Raw genomic sequence first — 24,097 nt, forward strand, 5'->3', positions numbered from 1 at the left:
TATCTGCATGTGTTTGTAGCAGACAAATCCTCTGCATGAGATTATTCTCATCACCTGTTGAAAGCCTTTGTACCTCATGTGCCATCCTACCACCACTGGTAGAGCAGCCCTGGCTTGGCTTTGCCCATTGCAGCTCTGTGACTGCTCCTGGAGCATATGGCTTCCCCATGTGAACCCGAAGCTATGCAGATACCTGGAGCCCTCTTGTGTGTTTGATTGCCTCTCAGTAAGCTCTGTGATTTCCCAGACTCAGATCTGTTGAAGAGAGTTTCCTCCTAGGAGTATTTGGACTTGATTAAAGGAAAGCATGAAGATAATATATTCCAGTTCTGCTGGTAGTTAAACTACCAGCAGCATGATCAAATAGCAGAAATGGATGTGTTTGGGTATAGGAGGATGTTTCCCCCTGAAAATGACAATATAAGAGTTGGGATAACCTGAATTTGAATATTCTTTCTTCTGTATATGTGTACAAACTCCCCATAGGTCTAAGATCCAAGGAATAGAGCTGAGGGAGCTGTGTGTAAACGATTTGCACACTACAGCTGCTTCTGCTCTTGTGCCTGGCCACCAGCCCATGAGCAGCACTCTCTAAATTAGGCCACCCTGATATATGGTTAGCAAAGTAATTACCTGTCTATGTGTGATGAGAGGAGATGAGGTGTGTGTGTGTGTGTGAAAGCACAAGTGAGTAGTAAATATTTCATGCTGTTCCTTAAAGCTGGAGGATACATAAGCAACCTTGTACATGCAGCATACATAAGCAGCTCTACCAGGAGAAACCATTGTATAGTGGGAAAGAGGTTAGGAGTTCACACAGGTATGATAAAAGAGGCACTTATCCTTCAGCTGGAGGCTTTAGTTGGTGACACTTGAATTTGGTGGAAGGATCTTCACTGACTTCAGTTTTAAGAAAAGCAGTATTTGTCCCCCAAACTTCAGAACCTATTTTTCAAGTCCGAGTATGATCCGAGAATATTTGAATGGAATATTTTTTAAAAAAAGAGTATTTTAAAATTACCAAGGTCAAATTGCTATGGCCTTGTCTTCTTAAGTATATTCCAAATGAGCTGGCAGAAGCAGGTAAATTCACAGTGAAATTACTTGTTGCTCGTCCTTCATATCAGTTCCATGACTGACTGGGCAGACAGCCCTCACCATAGGCAGGTAAAATCTTTACTGGATAAATTCCCTGGAAGCTTGCCTGACTGTGGTCTGCTTCCCTGGGTCCTAATTTACCAGCACCAAGTAAAGGACCAAAATAAAGGTTTGATATGGCCAACTCTTTGAAGATACAGTGGCAGTGGCTTTCAGTCACAACAAAGCAGCAATCTGGCACCCAGCTCTCTTCATCATCAGGTTCTGAGAATAAAAACAGGCCCCTGGGAAAGATGTCAGTTACTGTTGATGTATGAATTTGGGGATTCTTGGTTTCAATATTTTCCTAGATCGCAAATGACATTTTGGGAGGAGGCAGATGCTGGGAAGAGTAGCACGTTTCTGGGGACAGGAGAAAGAAGGAGCAAGAGACAGATGAGGATGGGGTTGTCCCTGGGCTGGAGACAGAGGAATGGATTGGAAAGCTAGGGAAGCAGAAAGGTGCAAAGTGTGGTAAAAACCAGAAAAAGCAGAATGACCAAGCTAGGCAGGGTGGTGCTGCAAGGTGATGCCGTGGTCAGATTTGCAGATCTGAGCTGAAATGTGCCTTTGTCACAAGCAAAATGGTCTCTGTTGTGTGCCACTCATCATTTTTCAGTGTGTGAACTTCAACTTTGTTTTTTATCCTGCATGTGGTTTTTACACAGCCCACTCTGAAATGCCTCATTTGTTTATCTTTTTTAAACCCCGACTGATGTTCCTCACCTGACTGTTTTTACCCCCTTCCTCCAATTAAAGAATATCATGGAAAAGTGCTGTGGAAACAGAGCTTTTTCACTGAATGTAGTGATAATGACTAGTTTGTGTCATGACAACAGTGGTGAAGCACTCTTCTTATTTTCTCACAGGAGTTAGCAATCTGCATATCACTTTTGGCATTTCTTATCATACTACATCATCTTTGGAATCTGATTCAATACTTGATTTGTACTTTCATGGGTAGGAAATATTTCATTTTATCATTAACTAACAATTCAAATAGTGTCTCTGATGATGTTCCTACATGGTTTTAGAGGATTTTTTCCCCTTTCTTCCTATCCAAAAACATCATTCTTGTTCACAATACAAGCTGCCTAAAAACATTTCTTCCTTGCACCTTTGAAATGCTACCCTTCAGCTTACTCCTGCATGGTTAAACGTTGCATCTCCCTAGTTCAAGATGAAAAGAGACATTTACTCCCTCAGATAAATGGGCTTATATTTCAGTTTCTGGTTAGATAACCAGCAGGGTGGGGAACCACTGCGTTGACAGGAAATGTGAAGACCCCTGAGCTTGTTCAGTCCAACAAATTGAGGGAGGAAGAGCAACGGTTGCCATCAAAAGACTAAACACCAGGAAGAAAAAAAAAAACCTGAATAAACCTGCTGCTAGGATTCCTGTTGTGAGCAAACCACCTGTGCTCCTCAAGCCCTGCTCCCGGAGGTCCCCCTAGGACTGCCACCATGTGCCACCCAGCACACACAGCACATCTTACACATTGGGTACTCCTCTTCAGGTCCTTTTTCCACCAAAAGGCACCCAAGAACATTCCTAGTGAGCATGAGTACCAAATATGCCCCATGTAGCTTGGGGGCAGATCCCAGCCCTTCAGATATCTAAGGCCGTGTATGTGCTTTAAATATCCATGCTTTAAAAAGCTTTCTGTAGGTAAAGACTTTTTTTTTCCTTAGGTGACACTAGTTAAGAGCTGACATATCTGTAAGATCAAGGACTAAGACTTTCACTACCCAGTGAAGTTGTCATGAATACAAATACTGTTAATTAAACCCTAACTATTCTGTAACATCTATTCTGCAGTAGCTCCTTTTTGGGTAGACATTCTCCATTATTTAGTTTTTCCAGCTCCAAATTCATGCCCCTCTTAAATAAGACACAATTGTATAGTTGGTTTCCAAAGTGATATGGATGATCTGCAGAAAATTCTGTGTTACTTAATAGGGAGTTTAAGCTGATTTACTGAAGACCAAAGACCTCTGACACAGAACAACTGTAGTTAACTTTGGATATTTGCTCTAATGACAGCAGAATTCAATTTTTGTCTATTCTTCACCACAAAAATCTTGCTATTCCCTGGTTACTTTCTGTACTTTAGGGAGTATGCAACATGATGTGGCGCATTTATGAAAAATGAATGAAAAATGATAAATTATTATTCAACTTTTATGTGCAAAAAGTTCTGCATTATGACTGAAGTCTACCTCTCCATATTAAAAAAAAAAAAAAGGAGAGAGGAGAAAAAGCTATTACCTATGCTTTAGCTGCTTAAGTTATACAAAAAGATGCAGTCTGATGGTAATCTGAATTTGAAAAGCATTGGGCACTGTGAATCTCAACTAAATTTATGGATCATAGTTTAATTTTCATTTATTTGTGTTAGATTTTGAAAATTCTCTTTATTATTGCAAGAGGACATAAAGCTTGTTTGTTCTCCTGGGAAATCAGACATGCAGATAGCCTTATGCTATTTTTTCCCCTCTTTTTCTTTTTAAATTCAAAATACCTTTTGAAATTAAAAATAGACCCATGCAGAAAGCTCTGATTTTTACCATTTGAGACCTCTTTCTATGTGGTCTCTAGTGACAGCTTTATGATTTATTTAATCATTAAATAGAGAGGAGGTGAGGGAGAAAGACATTTTGGTCTCAAACTCTATTTGCATAAAAATTATTTTCTTCTCCATGTGTAGTGAGTTGGCTGTTTAGACTGTTTACATGTCTTTATCTCACATGTGAGGTATCAGCTCACTGTCCTTTTTTCTTTTTTCATGATAAGCCCCTGAAAGCCAAATCATAAAATTACTTGAACTACTTCCCAGTGCATGAGAGAAAAAAATCTTGGGAGTCCAAATCAAGAACATGAACAGTTTAGAGACTGTGTGTGTGGTGGGTTACAGAATGAGGTGAAGCAAACCTTCACAGAGTCTTTAAGTTATTTTATTGTATTCAGTCTCAGAAGACAGGCTAAGCAAACTAGGATGAAGAATACTAATTCTGTGCATTAGACCTTTGTGCATTTCAAGACTCAGGCACATGGATTTATGCTCTTTATGCCTGAAGGGTGTTACCAATGGCATATAAGGGTGGAGGTTTAGACATATGAAGAATATGTGTGTGTTTTGTAAATACTCATAGCATCTATGTGTTGGGCTGGCATACCTACAGGAGCATGTGGCCCCTATTCAAAATCTGACTTCTAACTATGCATTGAGTGACATTCAGTAGTAAGAATAGCTCTCAGGAGTGCTGAACATCTGCCACTTCTAACAGTGCCAATGCACAGTACTCCCAGCTAACAAGCCAGGTATGTAACCCCTTCTTGCTGCCCTGTTTTAAGTAACAAAAGGTGAAAAGCTGTCCATAAGTTCTGCCCTTCAGCTTCCTTGTGCAGATCTCTGATGCCTGAAGAAGGCCATGAACATCAGGAACAGTAAACCTATTTTCTGGGAATGTATAAACCTTAAAATTGTATTCCCGTGTGAAAGCACTCCATACTTTGGTTTGTAAAAGAAAAATCTCAAAAGTCAGCAGTGAGGAGTAGTTTAAAAAAAGTGCTTCTTGTGCTGCTACTGGAAGAAGGCAGGTCACAAAATACTTTAGATCTGCTCACATTATCTCAGTCTGCTTAAGAGTGCAATGGATACATAAGGAAAAGTTTGTTAATTTTTTTCCCCTGATGAGATTTTTGTAGGTGACGTCTCTCAAGCAGCAACACCGTACAAATTTGTGAGCATTTACTAAAGTCTTGTATTCACCTGGGCCTCTGGTTATCCAGTTTATTTCATCTAAAATGAAGTACTGGATCCTATATTCTGTTGCTTAACTTGCCCATCAGAAAAGTGACTCTCTGTGGCTCCAGTGGACTCAAGCATATGTTTAGTTTGAAAGAAAGTGCAAGTTAACCACCCACAAACAGTATTTTGATCGAATTTTCCTTTGCTGCCAGTAAGTACAATTCCCCAAGGAATTAGGATGGGGTTAGTTCCATGAGTATATAGAATGCAATCAGGACTGAGCTGTCTGGGAGGAGAAATACTAACGGAGTGACCTATGTTAATCTTGTTTCATTAGTTTTAGAATTTTCTATTACCTGCTTGCAACATTATGCCATCTGCCAGAATTACCATAAGGACAGTCCTCTCTGTATTCACGCACTGTATTTCTCTTTGCCCTGATGCTGAATACTTCAGTTTCAGCTGGTGAACCTTCAAATAATATTCCCTCAGACAGCTTTAAATCACATGTCAGCAGGGTCAGTACTTAGCTAAGTTTCAGCTGACTGATTGTCATGTCAATACGCAGACAGCATAGACAGAATAAGATCATTTCAAACCAAAATAAGCCAGAGAGACATAACACTGCACATTCCCAGTGTACCTCTGTTTTTCCATCACTTTATGAAAGGTACAGTCCCCCACTTTAGCACAGTGCTGCTCTCAAATGACCATGGATTCATCAAATGGTTTGGGTTAGCAGGGACCTGAAATATGGCCTAGTTCCAGCCCTCCTGCACAGGTGCTCAAAGCCCCATCCAACCTGGCCTTGAGCACTTAGTTCCAGGGATGGGGCACCCACAGCCTCCCCGGGCAACCTGTTCTGGTGTCTCACCACAGAATCACGGAATCACAGAGGGGAGTGCTTAAGACAGTCTTGTAAGGCTGGAAATTGTGGGAAAGATGCCAAGGGGTCTCCCTCCCCTTGCCCCACCCGACAAAATGTTCCCACAGTAGCCCCCAGAGTGGGATGAGAAGTTTGCCAGCAGCAGAGACAGCCCAGACAGCTCTGAAGCTGCTCTGAAGGCTTTCTGCTCCCTGAACCACCTGGATTTAGTGCTGGTGAAAGATCTGGGGATGCAGAAAGCAAAAGTCAACTTGATATTTACCATCTATGTCTGGTTATGCTTGTGCTATAGCTTTCCTTAGGCAGAAAAATGCATGGTCTTATTTATGATCAGATAAAAAACATGAATATTTTGAAGGAATGAAAAATGGGTCATCTATCCTTGGTCGAGCTCTTTGTAGGAGACCCATGAATCAGCTAGTACACAAGCCCAAATTAAATTCTGTTTGAAGATTCTTCCTAAGCATCTCTTAAATTTCACTTGGAAAAATAAAATTGTTCAGCATGTAGCTCATGTAAGGATCTCAGTTAACTGAAAAAAAAATTCTACCTTTGCCTGTAATTTGACTTAGTAAGCTGGGACTCTGTTATAGCAACCAGGTCTGAGGACACTCATGCTGCTGTTTACTTCTTGGCAAATTCTGTCTGTAAATTTCCATTTTGCATCTCGACTTTGTACTTCAGGTGAGATTTTTTTTTCTTCAGTTTAGCAAATGCATGCAGAGAAAATCAGGAAAGACTTGATTGTTCCTCTTTTAACACCTCTCCCTTGCTTCTGAAAATTATCAGAGTGATTCAGAGGCAGCAGTGATGAATCGTGAGGGCAATACATTAAGACTGGCTTTCAGACAACAGTTTCTCATAATTAATATGAGTGGCAAAATACTTCACCTGAAGTTTTGCCTCAAATAGTCTTCTCTGTGATTTGTCTAGTGAGTCATAGATATCATCTGATTTATGTATATTTAATTTTTTTCAGTCCATTTCTGGCAAAAGGACCTCCACAATGAGAGAAAGAATGGACAAAATTATTTCTCCTGTTCCAATTACTACAAAGCCAGGCTCACCTAGACATGGTCTTTCTGCACATTTTAATACTAAAACCTACCTCCATTTGACCGCCTCCTCCAGGCATCACTTGTTCTGCTCATTGTTTGGAAAGAAAAATAGAGTGTAAACAAAAAATATTTCTTAATCATGGATGAACTGTTTCTGGTTTACATCACATTACAGTGGATTTGTGTTTCAAGAGCACAAGCCATTTGTCTGTAAAATACTCAGTTCTCATCCTGCTGCCTTATACAGTTCAGGCCCTCAGTGCAGCTGTGCACTCACCTGTGAAAAGTGGTGCCTGTAATCCCATGATCATTAGAGATGGATCAGGATTTAAATACCACCTTACCTGACCTGAAATCCCACGGGCAGTAATTAGTAAACTAATTTATGTTTTTATCTGAGTCCTTCATATATTGTGTCATGCTACTTCTAGGTTTTTCTGACTTGTGGGCAAGCAAGGGGCTGTACTGCAGCACCCTCCAGGATTCAGTGCCCACCTGCCTGGCATTTGAAAAGGAGATACAGGCTGGGGGTGCTGCATGTACAGCCAAAATGAAACAATAAAAAAGGAGAAGGACAGCATTGATTCAGTCTTAGACTGCCTTCTCAGTTCATATTTATTCTTAACACCTTTACAGTAATCTTCAGGTCACTAAGAGATGAGTGACTAGTTCAGAAAACCTGTTATCCCAGGCTGCCAGCCAGTAGGTATTGACAGGTGCTGTGATGTTGAAGATGGTGCAGATATCCAGCATAGTTGTCACATCTTTGACTGAGCAGAGAATGAGGATCTCACAGTCCTGGAGAAGTGATCTGAATTTTTCATTGCCCTTTTTAATTCAGAGGGCAGCCTATAAAATCTGCCTGACACCATCTCAACAACTGAAGACGGTGATCAAAATACAGACCCAGTCTCTTGGAGGACTCCTGGCTCAGCACTTCTGCACACAAAAGTGGCTGTTTCTCATGATGAAACACTTGCTGTATGACTTGCTCTACTACAAAATACCTTTCTGTGGAAAGGTAGCTGTTGTTTCCCCCATCAGTGTTGGTGAGCCTTTTCAACATCTGGCACAGATTTTTAAAAGGCATTCATTTGTATATTTATGCCCAATTTCATAATTTAATATTATTAAATAAATAGACACATTTAAAAAAAAATGTAATTGATGTCCACCCAGACGCAGGTCAGTCCCAAGCTTGTCTCTGGGGACAGTTGCCTGTGGTCTGTGCTCTATATTCCATAAAAAACCTGTCAATAACTGTGGCTGAATCAGATGCTTTAAGAGCAGTATTTATCACAGCCTCCTTGGACTTCATCTGGGTACAGTGCAAGATAAGCAGAGGGAAATTTTATTTAATATTCTGCACATTGGCTGGCTGAGCACTGTGCAAGTAAACCAGCATTGCTACTGGACAAGCAGAGATCACAATGTGGGACATGACACTACAGACATCTGTCCAGGAAGGCACAGTGCTGCTCACTGAGCTGTGTATTATTGTTGGAGGGGAGTAATTTCTTGGCTACCAGCTTCAGTTGGTGTGGTCATAGCAAGGAGAAGATTTAGGCAGCTGAAGACATGGAGAAATAAATACACAAAGGAAAAGGGGCAGCAACAACAGGTGACAAGGGCAAAATAGTTTTACCTTTGGCCAAGACTTTCTTCCTTCTGTCATGTGCTGGCTTTGAAGAATGGCAATTAGTTGCTTTAGCTGACATTTCAGCTTTTCTTCCTGCATCTCCATCAGTGAGTTCTTGTGTCCACAGCTCACATACACCCCCAACCCCACAGAGTTACAGCAGCCCAAGTTAGTCACTAACAATGTGAGTAGTGCTCCAGCCTCCATCTACACACCTCGAAGCTATGCTGGCTCACTCTTACCTGTTTCTGTGAATGGAGCCCTGGGGTGAGTCACAGACTGAACTGGCATTCTGTCTCATTCATTGGATTTACAAAAACACCATTTGCAGAGGAAGAAAAAACTTCCATTTACAGCACTCTGTACTACTCAAAGGAAAGAGTACATGACAGAGACAGGCGTGATGTTAAACCACTACTAGGCTTGCTACCTCTCTGAAAGCTAATAGCAAAGTTGCTCTAACATGGTCTAGATAAGTTACTTCAAATGTCTTCACGTTTAGCTTTTTGATTTGGAGTCATACCTACTTGTCTGATGAAGTGGAAGTAGGAGGAAGAGGGGAGAAGTGGTAGCTGTGAGTAGCTTTATGGTACTGGCAGCTAATGCATACCATTTACTCCTACAGCCTCTTAAAATGGTCCTTCTTTTGTTAGACAGTTCTCAAGTGAGGCTGGAAGGAAGAAGAAGTGATAGATTTGGTCAGGAGGTCCTAAAAAATTTTGCTGAGAGGAATGAAGAATAATGTGTGGTTAGATCCAGGAAAGGCTGTTCTGAACATGCAGCCTTAACAATCACAGGTCTTAAGACTCTTTTCTTGGCTTCATTTTCCTGGACAGTTGCAGGACTACATTATTTGCCCATCGGCAGTTAATGACTCTCAAAAAAAGGTAATGCCAGTGAGGTGCAGCAATGGGCAAAATATTAAATTACTATCTTGTGTCTTTTATTTGGAGTCATGGAAAAGATAAGTGACATAAATAAAGGAATTCTATTTCCTTTGTTCCAAGTAACAGAAGAAAGTTGCTGTCTCACACCATTCTCTGAAACTGTTTTGACCACTGGTTCAAGTCTCTGGATATTTGGATCCTATAGCAAAATAAGCTAGCTAGGCTGTTATCTTCTGACCTATATCTGCTCTCTTTAAGGTCGTTATGTAAGAAACATTGCTAAGACATTAACCACATAATGCTAATTGCAATGAATTATGAAAATCTATTGAAGAAAGGTATTTCCTCCCAATGGACTTCTAAAATTCATTGCTGACCACTATTAAGAGAGTGACATATCTAGTACTGTGATTGATGGAGCTTGTCTGTGCATGTCATTTTGTCTGCCAGCATATGTATCCCCATGGAAGGTATCTGTAGCAATTATTTCAGAGAATTTTCTGTTGGTTCCCACTAATAGAAAGAAAATATTCATATAAAAGAAGCAGCCTCTCTGCTTGAAATAATATTCTCATGACATATATGACAGCTGCCAGGTGTTATGCTGAAGGAGCTAGACTGCATAAAGTATGAAAACAAAATGCTTGAACTAAAGTTTAAACTACTTAAAAATAACCTGTTGTGCTTTCTTTGTTCCCACTGCCTGGAAGTGTTGAGTGCCAGAAGTGTAACACTTGACATTTGAAGCAGACAAACATAGACTACAGATTCTGTAATGGGTTTGTGACCCACAAGCATTTTTTAATCATGCCTGTTCTTGTCAACACTAGGACTTGTTTCTAAACAAGCCAGCTAAAATATAGGACTTAGTTTCTGAGACTACAGAAATAGTAGAAGCTTGTATTTTCACTACTTCTCTCTCCGAGGTCCACGTTTTCTAACAAATTCACTCTGTCCTGCTGGACTGAGAGAAAGCAGTGAATGCATTGGGTGCCTCGGTTGGGTGCTGGAAGTGGTTCCCCAGGGAAGTTGTGGATGTGCATTTCTTGAAGTGTTCAAGACCAGGTTGGATGGGGCTTTGGGCAGCCTGGTCTACTGGGAGGTGTCCCTGCCCATGGTAGGGAAGGGGGAGGGTGGGTTGGAACTTGCAGCCCAAACCATTCTATGATTATATGCCTCTCAGAATGTAGATTAATTTTTTTTCTCTGGCACCAAAGGTGATTTAGGAGTTTCTTGCCAAATGGCCCTGCTTCTTATTCCTGACCAGATGTCGCCATGACATTTGTGCTGAGGCAGCTGTTTGTTGAGCTGTGTTGGAAACAAATAATTCAAATGGTCCAGGTTTAAAAATATCTTTCTTCAACTCAAAAAGCAACCAAAAATTGATGTCATTCCAGTGACATTCCAATTCTTATCACAGGCCTGCAAACAGCTGCAGCAATGAAAATGGACAGTGAAACACAGAGGCAAAACAAGAAGAGGTGGATGGGTAGCCAAGGAGAAGGACCTGCTTTGATTAGGATTGTTGCTCCAGAAAACATTCATATAGCTGCACACAAGTGTTATTTGTAACCAGTCAGTGCAACCATGCAGATAACTGTAAGACACAAGCCCTTTTCCTAGGGCATACTGACCTCTAATAAATCACATGCATCCTTTTCTCACTTATCTCACTGTAAATTTAGACCTTTCTCATTAATTCAGTCTAAACCAAGACAGTGATTCCACAAGATGGTTTTGGAGAATTCAGCACTAGGTAAGAAATAACATACTCTGGTGACACAAAGTGTTCAACTACTACGGATTCGTTAGGTAGAACCATCTGTGTTCAAAAAATGTGAGGAGGTTGGTCCTACTTTGCCAACAGAGGTATAACATATTCTCCTGCAGCCAGCATAAAACTGGTTTCTATTTTGGGTTTCTGTTCTGGGGAAATGATTTAAAACTTGAGCAGAAGAGACTTAGATTAGACATTAGAAAAAAATTCTTTCCTGTGAGGGTGCTTGCCCAAGGAAGTTGTGGCTGCCCCCTCCCTGGAAGTGTTCAAGGCCAGGTTGGATGGGACCCTGAGCACCCTGGTCTAGTGGAAGGTGTCCCTGGCCATGCGTGGGGATTGGAACTGGGTGATCTTTTAAGGTTCCTTTCAACCCTAGCTATTCTATGGTTAATTAAAAAAAAAATAATTGTGATCATTTAGTCATGTTCAGACTGGATAGAATATACTGGCTGGTGATTTATAGTCCTGGGGGAAACAACCATTTCAGCCCTCATTTCTCTTCTTTCTTACATCTCCTTGCAAGCTGGTGAGATATAATCTCTGAGAGGGCCATTATACCAATGGTTCCCCCAAATCCTACCCTATCAGAAGTAATCAAAAATAAGCAAAAAATTACCAAAACAAAAGCTAAACTGAAGAAAACTATGAAGATCCTTCACCTTACCTCCTCGTTTCCTAAATTTAAGACTAAGCACTATTAGTGCAGTCAAAGTCCTCAATTCCTTTCAAGCAGGTTTTTTTTTTAAAGCCTGAAGTATTTGGGTGGAATCTTTCTTGTGTAATTACTTAAAAGCCAGACCTAGTCTAACCAGATTACCAAGAGTGTCTCTAGAGTCAGTGAAGAGAAACAGATACCTCCAGAGGGCAATCCACCCTGTAGACCCTTCTGTTAGGATGAGACAAATCCCCTCTGGGGGTGCCTTTACCTCATAGCTCCCATTAGAGGGGATGAATGCAGTTTGTTTGAGTGGTTATCTCGTTTCTGGACAACTGGTAAGTCTGGTAACACAGATGCCAGTCTTTGTACCTAAAGCCTGTGGAGCTTAGTGGTGGTAAAGCACAAAACAGTGTGTAGACTTCACGCTGTTTCAAATATCTGAAAGGCCTGGATTTATTATTTTCCCGCAGCATAAACAGATTAACTGCTGGGCCCTCATAAATGAAAACACTCTGACAAAGCCATCCCACTCACCACTTTCCTTGCCTCCACACCCTTTACAAGAACCTTATACAGGTTTAAGTAGTGCTCTGTTAAAGGAAGCAATTGTTGAAAGATGCTGAATACGTGCAACTTTGATGCGACTCATCAGGTTAAACACTGAGATCCTTATGCTATTTATTCATGCAAATTCTAGTATGCCAGATGCTGAGGAGTGTTGAATTATTGCTCAGTGGGAGTTGTGGCTGCTCAGCACCTCCAAGAACTGGCATATAAACACCAGCCTGAACTTTGCTTATGGGGAAAACAAATCAAACCATCAGTCACGTAGGGTGTGCTTCCCTCCCCACTTCGTGAGCTGGCCTGGTGAAAATTCCTGGTGCTTATTGAAAAGTATCCTCTGATGTCACTTGACACCACAGGGGAAAAAAAGTAAATCAAAGTGTTAAGTATTCAGCACCCTCTCAGCATTGGCCTAATGTGATTAATGTAATCTGAGGTAAACACTTTAGTTATTCCTTATTACTTATATTCCTTATTATGTTAGGGACCCATATCAAGGGTTGGGACTTGTTATTCTAGGTAATGTGAAAACACCAGCCCTACCCGTGTGATTGCCAAGGCTAAGATAAGGTTTGGGTAGAAGCTTAACAGTTACCTAATAGCAATGGACAGACACAATGAAGTGTTGAATCTCAACCATCTGAAAGGCATGTGGCAAGGGCTGTGGCAAGCTCAGCAGAAAGCTTTTCTCTGGCAGTGGAGTAGACCTGTGGTAACATGGACAGTGAGGTGATGCAGGGTGAGATTGCAAGGACCTACAGAGTGGTCAGATGCCCAAATCCCATTGACACCAAGGAGACTCAGTGCTTCTGTCTGCCTCTGAGAACCACCTTCTGGTTCAAAAAAGTTGCTTTCTGTAAAAGTCTACAGCTGAAATCTTTGTCTCTGACAACCCCAGACACTGTATAACTCTGTTGTGCTGGCTGCCATTAGAAGGAGGGAACAGACTCAATAACATGGACAAAGTTCCCCCTGGCATCTTTTGATGGTCTCTTGCTTCAGATGAGGATAGCCTCAGCCACCTCAGAGCACAAATACTAAAGTGTCACAGGTGTGAAAACACAAGTCTAAAAGCCAAGGAAGGGATGGCCCTATTGTCAGTTTTGTGCTTGCTTCACTCCCAGCTGGGTGTGATGGCAAATGATTGCTCTTGGAAAGGCACATCGAGGTATTGCAGACTGGCAGCCTGCTGAGTCCAGCAAGGTGCAGGGAGAAAATGCTTCATGCAGCCAAACCCAGGGGGGATGTGCTGGAGCTCTGCAATTGTTCTGCTGACACAGGACGATATCATCACAGCAGAATATGAAGGAGTTAACACAATTATGAAATACAGTTTTGGCAGTGGTGCAGACAAAGATTGGTTTGTTTGCAATACAGAACCAGCAGTGTTGGTTAACAAGGTCATGCAGTCACCAGCCTGAGTTACTGGATCATGCTTTTTCTCATCTAACGTGTTCATCCCAGATCCTGTGAAAAAAGCTACGTAACTTCAAGCTCCTAGATAGGTCTTTGCTTCAAAATTAACATTAGTTCAACGTCTCTTTCTGGACAGTGGCTAGTTGGAACAGTAAGTGAAGTGCCAAAAGAAGCTCTTTTTGCAGAGAAAGAGAAATTGCAAGGTGACTATGTGGTTTTAAATTAATAAATGAATAAATAAATAAATTGCAGGAAATTATTTTTTAAACCTCTTGACAGTCCTATTCCTTTGCAAAGTGTGGAGAAGTAAGCAGGGCTGTCCTATGACTGCTTACACACACCTCTGAGGGCTTGGTGCATGAAATTGCACAACCAATTTCAAAATTACTTTCAGTTAGTCTGGGCACTCCAATTCTCTTTCCAAAAATTAAAAGGCAAAATGTTTAACATCACGGTGACTTAAGAAACCCACCTGTGCTCTTGTATCTACAGAGGTCCAGAGAGTGCAGAATCCCTTACAACTCAGAAAGTCCAGCCACATATTTACTGCTGATACCTGGCTTTTGTAGTCAGGGTTGGAACATTTCAGCTGAAACATTTGCATTCGGCACTTTCCAGGGTTGAGGGGCAGACCTTCTGTAGTCAGGACCCAATTAGCTGCCTGCCTTTTCAGACTGAGACCTAGCCCTGTGGGCCCATTTCTTTACAATATTTTGCACTGAAAACTGACTTTCAAGTAGAGGCCTCTCTCTCTCAGAGGCCTTTTTCTCCCAGATTTTTCACCATGCTTGAGCTCTCATTAAAGTACATTGTCAAGTTAGCAAGCTAAAGCTGTATTCTTCAAGATCCTTGTCCATAAAAATCCTTTCTGAGCTCTGTATTTCACAGTGAGTAGCAGTGAGTGCCTTGCTTTGAAAATCTATGTCAAAGATTGGTCCAGAGTTCAACTATTAAAGCAGATTCTCAAATAGTGTTTCATTAGGACAGACTGGAGCAACTGATGTTTTGGGTCCAAAAAATGAGCTATGAACTCCAGTTAGAGAAAAATAAAGAAATAGGAAGCTACTTTTTTAATACCTCCATGTTGTCTTGTCTGCTGGTGTCACGACACTCAAATAACTGGAATGAAGCCCAGTAGCCAATTTATACTTAATATATCATTAGTTCTTACTAATTCCTGTGGTTCACCTTAATATTAAGCACTAACAAAAATGCTTAGGGGAATCATCCAATCATCCATTACATGCTTCAGTTCTTCACAAGCTTCCCTGCTTCATTATTAGTTCCTGGACATGTCTGTTAGCATCACTGCTTTGGTAGCTTTCCATTTTAGGAAAGTATTAAAACTGATAGAGACATGTTAAAATTCAGGGGACAGTGCTCTGACATTTTGCTCTCTATCAAATAATATCTTCACATAAAACAGTTCTCCTGAGATAATGCTTATGTTCCTAAATTAAGGTGAAACCCCTCACAGAGAAGGCTGGCTGTATTGGCTATTTTAATTTTAAGAATGTACAATAATGTATGTGAGGGGGAAAAGAAACCTGTTTATCACACCTTAAATTGTGATTTTTAAGATGAAAACACAAGGCACCTCTTAGCTACCAAATTTTTGTATATTTTGTCTTTAACACCATATATTATATGATCTTCATTCTCTGTCAAAAGGATCAGAAAACACTGGAAGTAGTAAAAATACGTCTATATATAATACTGGCACGTTAAATATTCAGCTAGATTAAATAATAATAATAACTCCTGTGAACAGCAGGTACAACATACCATACCCATATTCTTTTTTTTTTTTTTTTTTCCTGAAAGCATATGATACCTGTGCAAACAAAAGCAAAATTGGGGCTGGGATATAAGCACAAGCTTATATCTAAGTATAATTCATTTAATAAACCTGGGCTGAGTGAAACTGAAGTGAAATAAATATTAAAGTACTTTAAAGGAACAAAACCTGAAATGCAAGGCAGGTTTCACGACATCAGAACAAGTATCATTTTGAGTGGCAATGCACTGACAATAATTTTTGCTTCAGTCCCCATCAATCTGGAAGCCCAGCTACACAAGTCAAACTGGCTCGGAATCACCTCTAAACAGACAGTTATCACCTTTGGTGCAATAATAATCCAGAGGTCCAAATCAGGATTTAGCACTTTACACAGGTGCAATATGCTCACCTGGCATAACCCCTCCTCTGCCACTGTCTGTAGCAAATGTCACTCCGACTTCTCAGGCATTAAAGTCTGGCTGGCCTCCCCAAATTTTCATGCTCACCACCTTTCCCCCTCTTTCCCACTTCATTCTGTTTTTCCACGTGCTGTGAAATCTTAAGGATTTTAATGCTATTCCTCTTTCCCCCCTCCATTTGTCAACCTTTTCTTCCTTTACAGACTGGTTCTGAACCCTCGCCTCAAGGACCAGTGGGGGAAACTCCTGTGAGCAATGGGAGGGGTGACGAGCCGGCTCGTCACGTCTTCTCCTTTTCCTGGTTGAACTCACTCCATGAATGATGACTCTCCCTGCCTGGCTTCTGGTCTGCTGCTCCTCAAAGGGACCGTGAGCCCAGGCAGCCTGGCTGCAATCAACGAAGAAACTAACTTGGAAAGGGACATCCAAGCAGGTTTTTTTTTTTTTTCCCCGGGAATTCGTTTGATCTCCGTACCCAGTTCTTGAAATGACAGTCCTGAGAGGGATGGGAGCATGGGGACAAATTGCTGTGCTGTATTGTACTCAGAGTGTTTTCCAATAGTTTCTTGTTTCCAAGGGAAAAATAGCATCACTACAGCTGTAGCCTGAGCACTGCTAGTGTTTTGTTATTCATTTTTTAGCACATCTTTGTGTAGGTAGAAATTCCTTCACCAATATTGTTAGCTAAAATGCTAGAATGTTATTCACCAGTTGCATCCTCTGACAACACAGCGTTTCTCCTCAGTACCCTCCTGCATCCCCACTGGTGACTTCAGTGACACTATCATGCCCTTGGCAGCCTCAAGTCAGGGTTGTGTCTAAGCACCTCCCTGCAGTCACTTGTGATCCCAGGGCACCAGTGCATCCCCAGCTGCAGAGGCTGAACACAGGTTCTGCCATTTCTTCCTTTGCACTTGCTCTTCTGGCTGAGCCACGACAGATGATAGAAACAGCTTATTTGTCGGGAAGGTGCCCAGCAACAGGGATGAGGGAGATGCAGACACAGATAACACTGGTCAGCCCCTGAGCATAGATGCAGGACACAGCTGTGAACCTGTGGGGCAGTGACCAGGGTGCTGCCCAAGTCTATCCAGACGTTATCTGTATCTAAGTCTTCTTCTTCACCCATGTGTGTAGAAAAAGGGGCATGTTCTTGCATGAAACCAGAATATAGGGAGGTGGTCTCAGGTATTCATTCAAGGTTTAATTTGAAGACCCCCTGGTGTGCTGTAGAAAAGTCAAATGCCCTGTTCTGCATGCATGGCAGATGCTGAGCTACCTAATGAAAGCAAATTTGCCTCTTAAGAGAAGTTATACAGGTTGTACTGAAAGCAATAGCACAAGTTTTGTCACAGGGGACAGGGCGCCAGCACCCAGTAAGTGTTTAGGAGAGGTTAAGAGGTTGCTGGGAGTGCTATGGGGGAGCAGGTATCAAACTCCACAGTTTAGTTACAGGTTGATCTTTCCAGGTGCCCTGAGCCAGGCCTTAAACACAGTCTTTGGGCAGGAGACTGTGCCTGGGGCAGAGGGCTGTGCTGCACCCCAGCAGGACTGGTGAGCTGGCAGTGCAACCATACACGATCTCCTTGTTAGCAGCTGTGAAGGGTCAGCCCTGGACATCCCTCGCTGCAGGGATGAGTCTCATCGACCCTTATTCGTGTCTGTTTCTCCTGGAAAACTCTCCTGATAGGAAGGTTTTGGAGGGCTGCATAGATGAGGTCTGTACAAAGCTTTCAGCTTGGCATAGCCCAGACTGAGCCCCGCTCCCCACCACCACGGCATTGACTGTAGCTGCTGGAGCAGCTTTTTCCCTGGGATATGGTTTCGGGTGAGAAATCGCCTATTTTCTTGCTGTTATCCTAATGGATTTGCCTCAGTTCCTCTGAGGAAGTTTCCTCAGTCGTGCTGCCACCTTCCCAGCGCCCCTCGCACAGACGCGACTTGGACACGGCCCTCGGGACGGGGGGAGTCGAGGCGGGGAGGAACCTGCCCTTTTAGGGTGCGGGGAGGATGAGCAGAGCTGGAAAGAAAACGGGAGATGCCGGAGTGCCCCACCGATTTCCCGGGGAGTACCGTAGTGGAGTAGGGGGGGAGCCGAGGTGCGAGTCGGCGGGACTAGGGACGAAGCGATCGTCCCCCGCCTCCGGGAGCAGCCTTTGCGCAGCCCCTGCCTGCTGGCACGTCGGGGAGCGCCTCTGGGAGAGCCGGCAGGGACGGGGACTCCCCGGGGCGTGGAAGGGAAAGAAACATCCGCGGGGGTGATTTAGGGCTCCTTGCTGCTCTGAGTGTCCGCGGCAGTGGGTGGGTGCCCCCTCCGGTCCCAGTAAGCGCTGAGGGAGGCAGAGAAGACCTCAGGCGTCTAAGCAAGAAAGTGTATCCAGCCATCGTTACTTTGCAGCTTTTATTAAAAATATAAATATTAAACATTCTCTTACACAACAAAATCGACCGAGCGCTGAAAAGATGTTTTATTGTGAAAATGTTTACAGGGAAGGAAAAAAAAAAAAAGTAAAAAGAAAAAAAAAAAAAAAAGTGGATTTAAAGTAGCTAACAGAGATTCCCCCTCCCACCTCCCTGCCCCCAGCAGAAAAGTTCTCTCTCTTCTCGGAACCATTTCTTCCAATGCTCACACATCCCTATGTAGCGATGGCACTAGAATAACTGGGAAACGGAGAAATAAATAAAGGTAAGGGGAGGTTACGAACGACACTCGTGTTTCTGCACTTGGTACACGGTTGTGCATGCTAGTCAAGGGACAGAGGCTGTTCGGAGTACACCTTTCTAGGTTTAAAGCTATATAAAAATAAAGAGATGACAATCAGAGCAGCACTATGGTACATCGGACGGTGTAATTATTCTTGTGCTAACTGCGGAATCTCTTTGGCAAGGCGGGGAGGGGCCGTTTCATTTCCCGATTATCTCCATCAGTTTCCTGTTGCTGTGAGCTTGCTGCGCTAGCTGCTCGGCTCGGGCCATCTCCAAGACTTCTCGCAGGAGGTGGAAAGTCAGATCCAGAGAAATGGGGGGCTCCTCGGATCGCTTCTCCCTCTCCACGGCCTCCCCCTCGGCTTCGCCCTCCTCGGGGCTCCCCAGCGAGCGCTCGGACAGCGGCTGCAGCTGTTGCACCGCAGCCTGAAAAAAGTTGCTGGCGGAGGCTTCGGGCTCTTGGTGGTTGCTGCTGCTGGAAGAGGTGGAGAAAGAGCCAGGGGGTCTTTTGTTGAGGCTGCCCAGGCGCAGGAAATACTCTTCTCCCATGCGGAGCAGGACAGGCAGAGTTTGCTGCTGCTGCTGCTGTAAGAAATCTGGCTGGTGCAGAGCCCCGTGGGCGGCTACCGGGCTCTTGCTGAGAGCTCTGCACTCCTGGCAGGGCAGGAGCGCGACCAGCAGGATTCCCGTGGAGACCAGTAGCGGGATCTTCATGGTCGGGGCCCAAACCTGCAGAGGGGACAAACAAGGGGAGGGAGAGAAGGGGCGGGGGGGTTACACAGCGGAGCCGCGGCAGCGGGGCGAGCAGCGCCGGGCAGGGGAGGGGGCGATGAGCCGCCGCTGTCCCGGTGCTGAAACGCGCTGCTCCGCCGCCCCCCGCGACCCTCCGCGACCCTCCACGCCGCCGTGTTCGGCAGCTATCAGCCCCGTCCCGGACGGCTCCCGTCGTCGAGGCGGCGGAACAGGCGGCTCCGGGCTGCGCCGGCAGCGTATCCCCGGGTACCGGGCTGGGCTGAGTCCCCGCAGACAGAGCTCACGCGTGTGCGCGAACCGGCGTCCCTTCACCCCCAAACCCCTGGCCGGGGGGGACCCTGGGGTGCCTGTGGCGGGGCGGCTCTCCGAGCCCCTGGCTCCCCCGTGCTGCCCGCTCCCTGCCCGGCCGGGAGAGCTCTCCCGCCTTCCTCGGGACGCCGCGCTCAGCGCCCCGTAGCCCTCAGCAGCCCTCTCCGCTCCCGGGAGCGGCTCCGCACCTACCTGGGGCGGTGGCAGGGCAGGGCTGGCGGCGACGGGTCTCGGCGGTGCCGGCAGTGCGCGGCGTCCCTTTCTCTCGCTTTCCCTCGGAGCCGGCTCCTGGCGAACTTGGGATCAGATTTGGTCCTAATCAGAGCCGGGGCGCGGGATTTTTATAGCTTAGACCCTCTCCTGGAATCACGCAGAACTTGCCTAATAAGCTGACGCTCTCCTGACAGCCCGATTGCGTGCCCCGATCCACTGCTGAATAAATCATGGGGGCCCGTCGGAGCGGCGATGGGCCGAGTTTCGCTATCGCAACCCCAAATCTCACGTCCAATTATATCAACAGATATTTATCGCCTCTGCGGTGACGTCAGCCGGGCCGGGGGCCGGGGACCAGGGTGCCCCCCCACACGCACACCTCATTGACAAAAATACTTGAATGAGATTTCCTAGCGGGCGCGTACTATGAGAGGTCACTCCGGGGAAACTTTCCACTGGCGGACCGGCCCGCGGGGAGGTACCCGACCCGCCCGGGACCAGGGCTGCCATCCCGGGCTTTCTTCTTCCCCCAGCCCCAACGCTACTCGGACCCCCCGCCTCCTCTGTGCCCGCCCGCAGGGGGAGGCCGAGGCCGCCCTGCGCGGGATGCTCCGCAGGGTTTGCGCGGAGCCCCCCTTTGCGCTCCGCGCCCGGGGATAGCCGGGGCAGCGCTTCCCTCTCCAAAGGTAGCAGGAGCGCAGGAGAGTCCCGCGGGGGAGAGCCGGGGTCGGGAGGGGAGGGACCCCAGCATCGCTGATAATGTCACGTAGCAGGGCTGCCCGTGGCCCCGCCGCCGGGTAGAGAGGCGGAAAGACCCCAGGGGCAGCTGGGGGGAGGGATGGAGCGGGGAGGTGTGCCACGGATGCCGGGGAGGCCCCTGGAGCATCTGCCCGGGAGCCGCTCTGCCCTCTCCTCCTCTCCGCCACCTCCGGCACCGCCGCCTGCTCGTCCCGGCCCTGCCACGGTGCTGCCAGCTCCCGCTCCCTCGTTCTGTCCCTCTCTTCTCTCCATTGACTTCCCTCTTCTTACGCAGAGATAGCAATTGCTTTTTTAAATTTTCCTTTTTTTTTTTTTTTTTTTTTTTCCCCAGCCCCCTTCCTCCCAACTCCACTGGCTGGTCTCCCCTGCCTCCTTGCCTCCCTGGCCATGTGTTTCTGTTGGTGCTCTTCAGCTAAGGCCTTGCCCACCAGGGCGTCTGATCCCACGTTGAGCTATCTCCCTTTCAAATGCTCTCCTGTCCACATTATGTCTGCAGGCTCCAGGCCATATTCCACCCATGTGCACCTCTAGATTTCTTACCCTCAGATGTCCTCTTCCAGGAGGTAACGCTGCCTACAGGAATAACTTCTTTCTGCCCAACACCTGTTCCATGTATAATGTTTGTTCCTCATTTTTCTGCATCTCATCAGCCTTGCCACTGCCTCTCAGTCCTGCTTCTCCACTGCTTCAATTGGAAAATTACTCATGTCTTTCCCTTTATACTGGAAGATTGTACTGAAAACCTACTGGTTTTATCCTGCTTAGACTGCAGATGCTTGGGGTCATGCATTAGCATGTCTCCCACCACAGAGAGAAGATGCAACAGACCACTTAAGGTTGTCATATGATATGTGTAAAGAAGTTCAAACAACTTAATGTATGAGGCTGGCCAGAGCCCAGTTCTGAGTATCTTCTCAGGTATGTTATACACTTCAGTTTTTGTTATACCTACCTTCAGCCTTGGATGCTGTTGGTGACATGCCAAAGAATCAGACCTTGTGCATCATAAAGGAACAAGTGGAACAACAAATAGCAGCATCAGAGATTTATGCCTGCATTGCCTCTGCTAGCTCAGGCATTCATGAACAGATATGTGTATTACAATGAAAACAGAACAGATATATTGTGTAGATAGTCACAGCAGAAGCCATTTGTATGCTTTTAAAGCATGTCAGTGCACCTTTCAGTGAGAACAAGAGGTTCAAAGAAACAGGAGCTATGTTCAAGCAGTAGATGGAAAATGCAAGAAGCTCTTAAACCCTCCAGATGTGCTCTGAGGTGGATTTTATCACACTGTCTCCATTTTTAGGTTTAATATACCTTTAAACATACATAGCCTCTTAAAACCATATCATCATAAATGTGAAGAAGGAAGCATTCTAGTCCCAGTACATTTTTTTAGTTTTGTGGGTGAGATCTGAGTAAGACATAGAGATGCAGCTCTCCAAAAGACTTATGCCAGGGAAAATTGGCTCAGATTATGCTATGTTTTTTAATCACTTAAAGTATTATTTAGGTCCCTTTAGACAGACAGTTTCATTCCCTGAAGAACAGATAACAGAGAACAGGAGTGGGCTAGAAGAGCTCCTGCAGTTTCCACAAGAGCTCTACAACCTGTCAGATTCTTTTCCTGACCCCTGGCTCTGAGCAGGGTGTGTGGTGTCTCACACGTGCTTATTTCTGACCCAAAATATTGCCCGATTTTTCCCATAGATCTTGAATTATATGTGAGAGGGCTTGCAACAATTTAAATACAGAGAAGACTGTGAGACATTTGGATGATTTGATAATGAGGAATATAAAATATCAGAGGTACACAATCCAAAAGGTACTTCCCTCAGCAATTCCAAGGCAGAACTGACTGCCTGGGAACACAAAAGACCTTTCTCCAAATTGTCAACATTTTCTGGGGGAAATCTCAGCTGTTACTACTGAAGAAGATTACGACAGAAGTAATACTGGGTTCTCACAGGAGGAGTGAAAGAGACAAGGCAGATACCACACATATCTGGATTAGACTTTTATGTTCAGTGGCACAGTTTGAGATTAGCATCCCCTTCATGAGAAAAGTATTAATATTTGACTTGTTCTGCAAACACTGGGGGCAAATAGATTTTTTGCAATGAATCACAAAATAACACTGTCTAGAAAAAAAAAAGCACCAGTGAGGCTCTATGCTGTCTCGGGCTGGGTGCACCTGCTCTTTAGCCTTAGTGATCTCAAACTCAGGGACCTACTGAAAAGTAATTAGAGCTACTCTGAGGTAGCTAATGGAAAGCAAAAGCATGCTCAGAGAATGATACATCCCACCACAAAATAGTACCTTCATTCTCTTGCCTATAAAGGGAGTGGAGACAACTACTTTAGCCTGGTCACTGAATTTTTAGTTAGACAACATGAGGCAAGAATAATCCCCTCCTCACCAATTGACCATAGCAGAGGGATCACACAGTTCTAAAAATAGCGATAAAGAAAGGATGCTGTTAAACTGAGGGCATGGCTCTTACCTCAAGTATTTTTGAAGATGCCCAACCATAAACATGGAAGAACACACACTACATGCAGATCAGCTTTTTACCTCAGAGCAATATTTCATTTGTCAGAAGGTGGGAAGGATTTCTGGTATTGTTGCATTCAGCAAACTTTTACTTGTCATCTTGCATGACCACTTCATGTGATCACCATTGCTACTTGGTCCATGCAGTGAGGTCTCTAACGTGCCACCCCATGTTCTGTGACTATTTCAGGTGAACTCAGTGCATTTCACTCACTCTGAGATGGCACCAGTCATACACGGGCACATCCATACCTTACATTTCCATTTCACCCTTTGGTACATCTGATACTAAGAAATCTAAATCTGATGGTCATAAACATTGTGGATTAAAGGGTGACCTAGCAATAGTAAATAAATAAATAAACAAATTTTTAAAAAAGGAAAATCCAAGGTACGCTAATAGGTCATTTTAAGAGCAAAATACATTTGCCTATTATTTCTCAGCAGACAGAATTTTGCTAGACTGGTCATAGAGAATCTCAAGCAAAGTGAGTTATAAAAATTCAATAAAAATAAATCAATTAAATACAAAATGGTATGTTCTAAGTCAGGATGAACAACAACAGACCAGGAGCTCAGCTCAGGATCAAGAGATCAGGAGCTTCCTTCTGACCCTAAGAGTCTTCAAAATCCTCTCATGCAGTTTTAACTTCTCTTCCAGTTTTTCAGTGATCCCAGTCCAGGAAGAGAATCACACGTTCATGTCACAGGGTTTTTCTGTGGTATGTCATATCAGATCTCCAGCTATAACAGGTTTTCCTACAGTCTTGTGAGAGAGAGGAAAGCACCTTAATTTCCCAAACTTCCTAGCAGGGAAAAACATGAAG

The 24,097-nt window shown here is 44.4% G+C and overlaps 2 protein-coding genes across 5 annotated transcripts in view; one reads left to right on the forward strand and one right to left on the reverse strand.

The window, feature by feature from the left end:
* The window catches only part of TRIM55 (tripartite motif containing 55), a 38,051-nt gene extending 19,241 nt beyond the window's left edge, over positions 1–18,810 (forward strand). For 3 of the 4 annotated variants that reach the window (XM_071737679.1, XM_071737677.1, XM_071737676.1), the window contains one exon: positions 16,177–18,810. In XM_071737679.1, coding sequence (XP_071593780.1) covers positions 16,177–16,296 — 120 coding nt within the window. In that variant the 3' untranslated portion in view covers positions 16,297–18,810. Of the gene's footprint in view, positions 1–2,006; positions 2,098–16,176 lie in introns of all 4 variants that reach the window. The other variant, XM_071737678.1, reaches the window with a different exon arrangement.
* On the reverse strand, positions 18,361–20,240 carry CRH (corticotropin releasing hormone). The gene is made up of 2 exons (XM_071737706.1): positions 19,934–20,240; positions 18,361–19,408 (listed from the first exon to the last, which is right to left on the reverse strand). The coding sequence occupies exon 2, from the start codon at positions 19,391–19,393 to the stop codon at positions 18,878–18,880; it is 516 nt and encodes a 171-aa protein (XP_071593807.1). The 5' UTR covers positions 19,394–19,408; positions 19,934–20,240; the 3' UTR covers positions 18,361–18,877.
* Between the last annotated feature and the right edge of the window lie 3,857 nt (positions 20,241–24,097).

Source organism: Heliangelus exortis, chromosome 2, assembly GCF_036169615.1.
Source record: "Heliangelus exortis chromosome 2, bHelExo1.hap1, whole genome shotgun sequence".
Lineage (NCBI taxonomy): Eukaryota > Metazoa > Chordata > Aves > Apodiformes > Trochilidae > Heliangelus > Heliangelus exortis.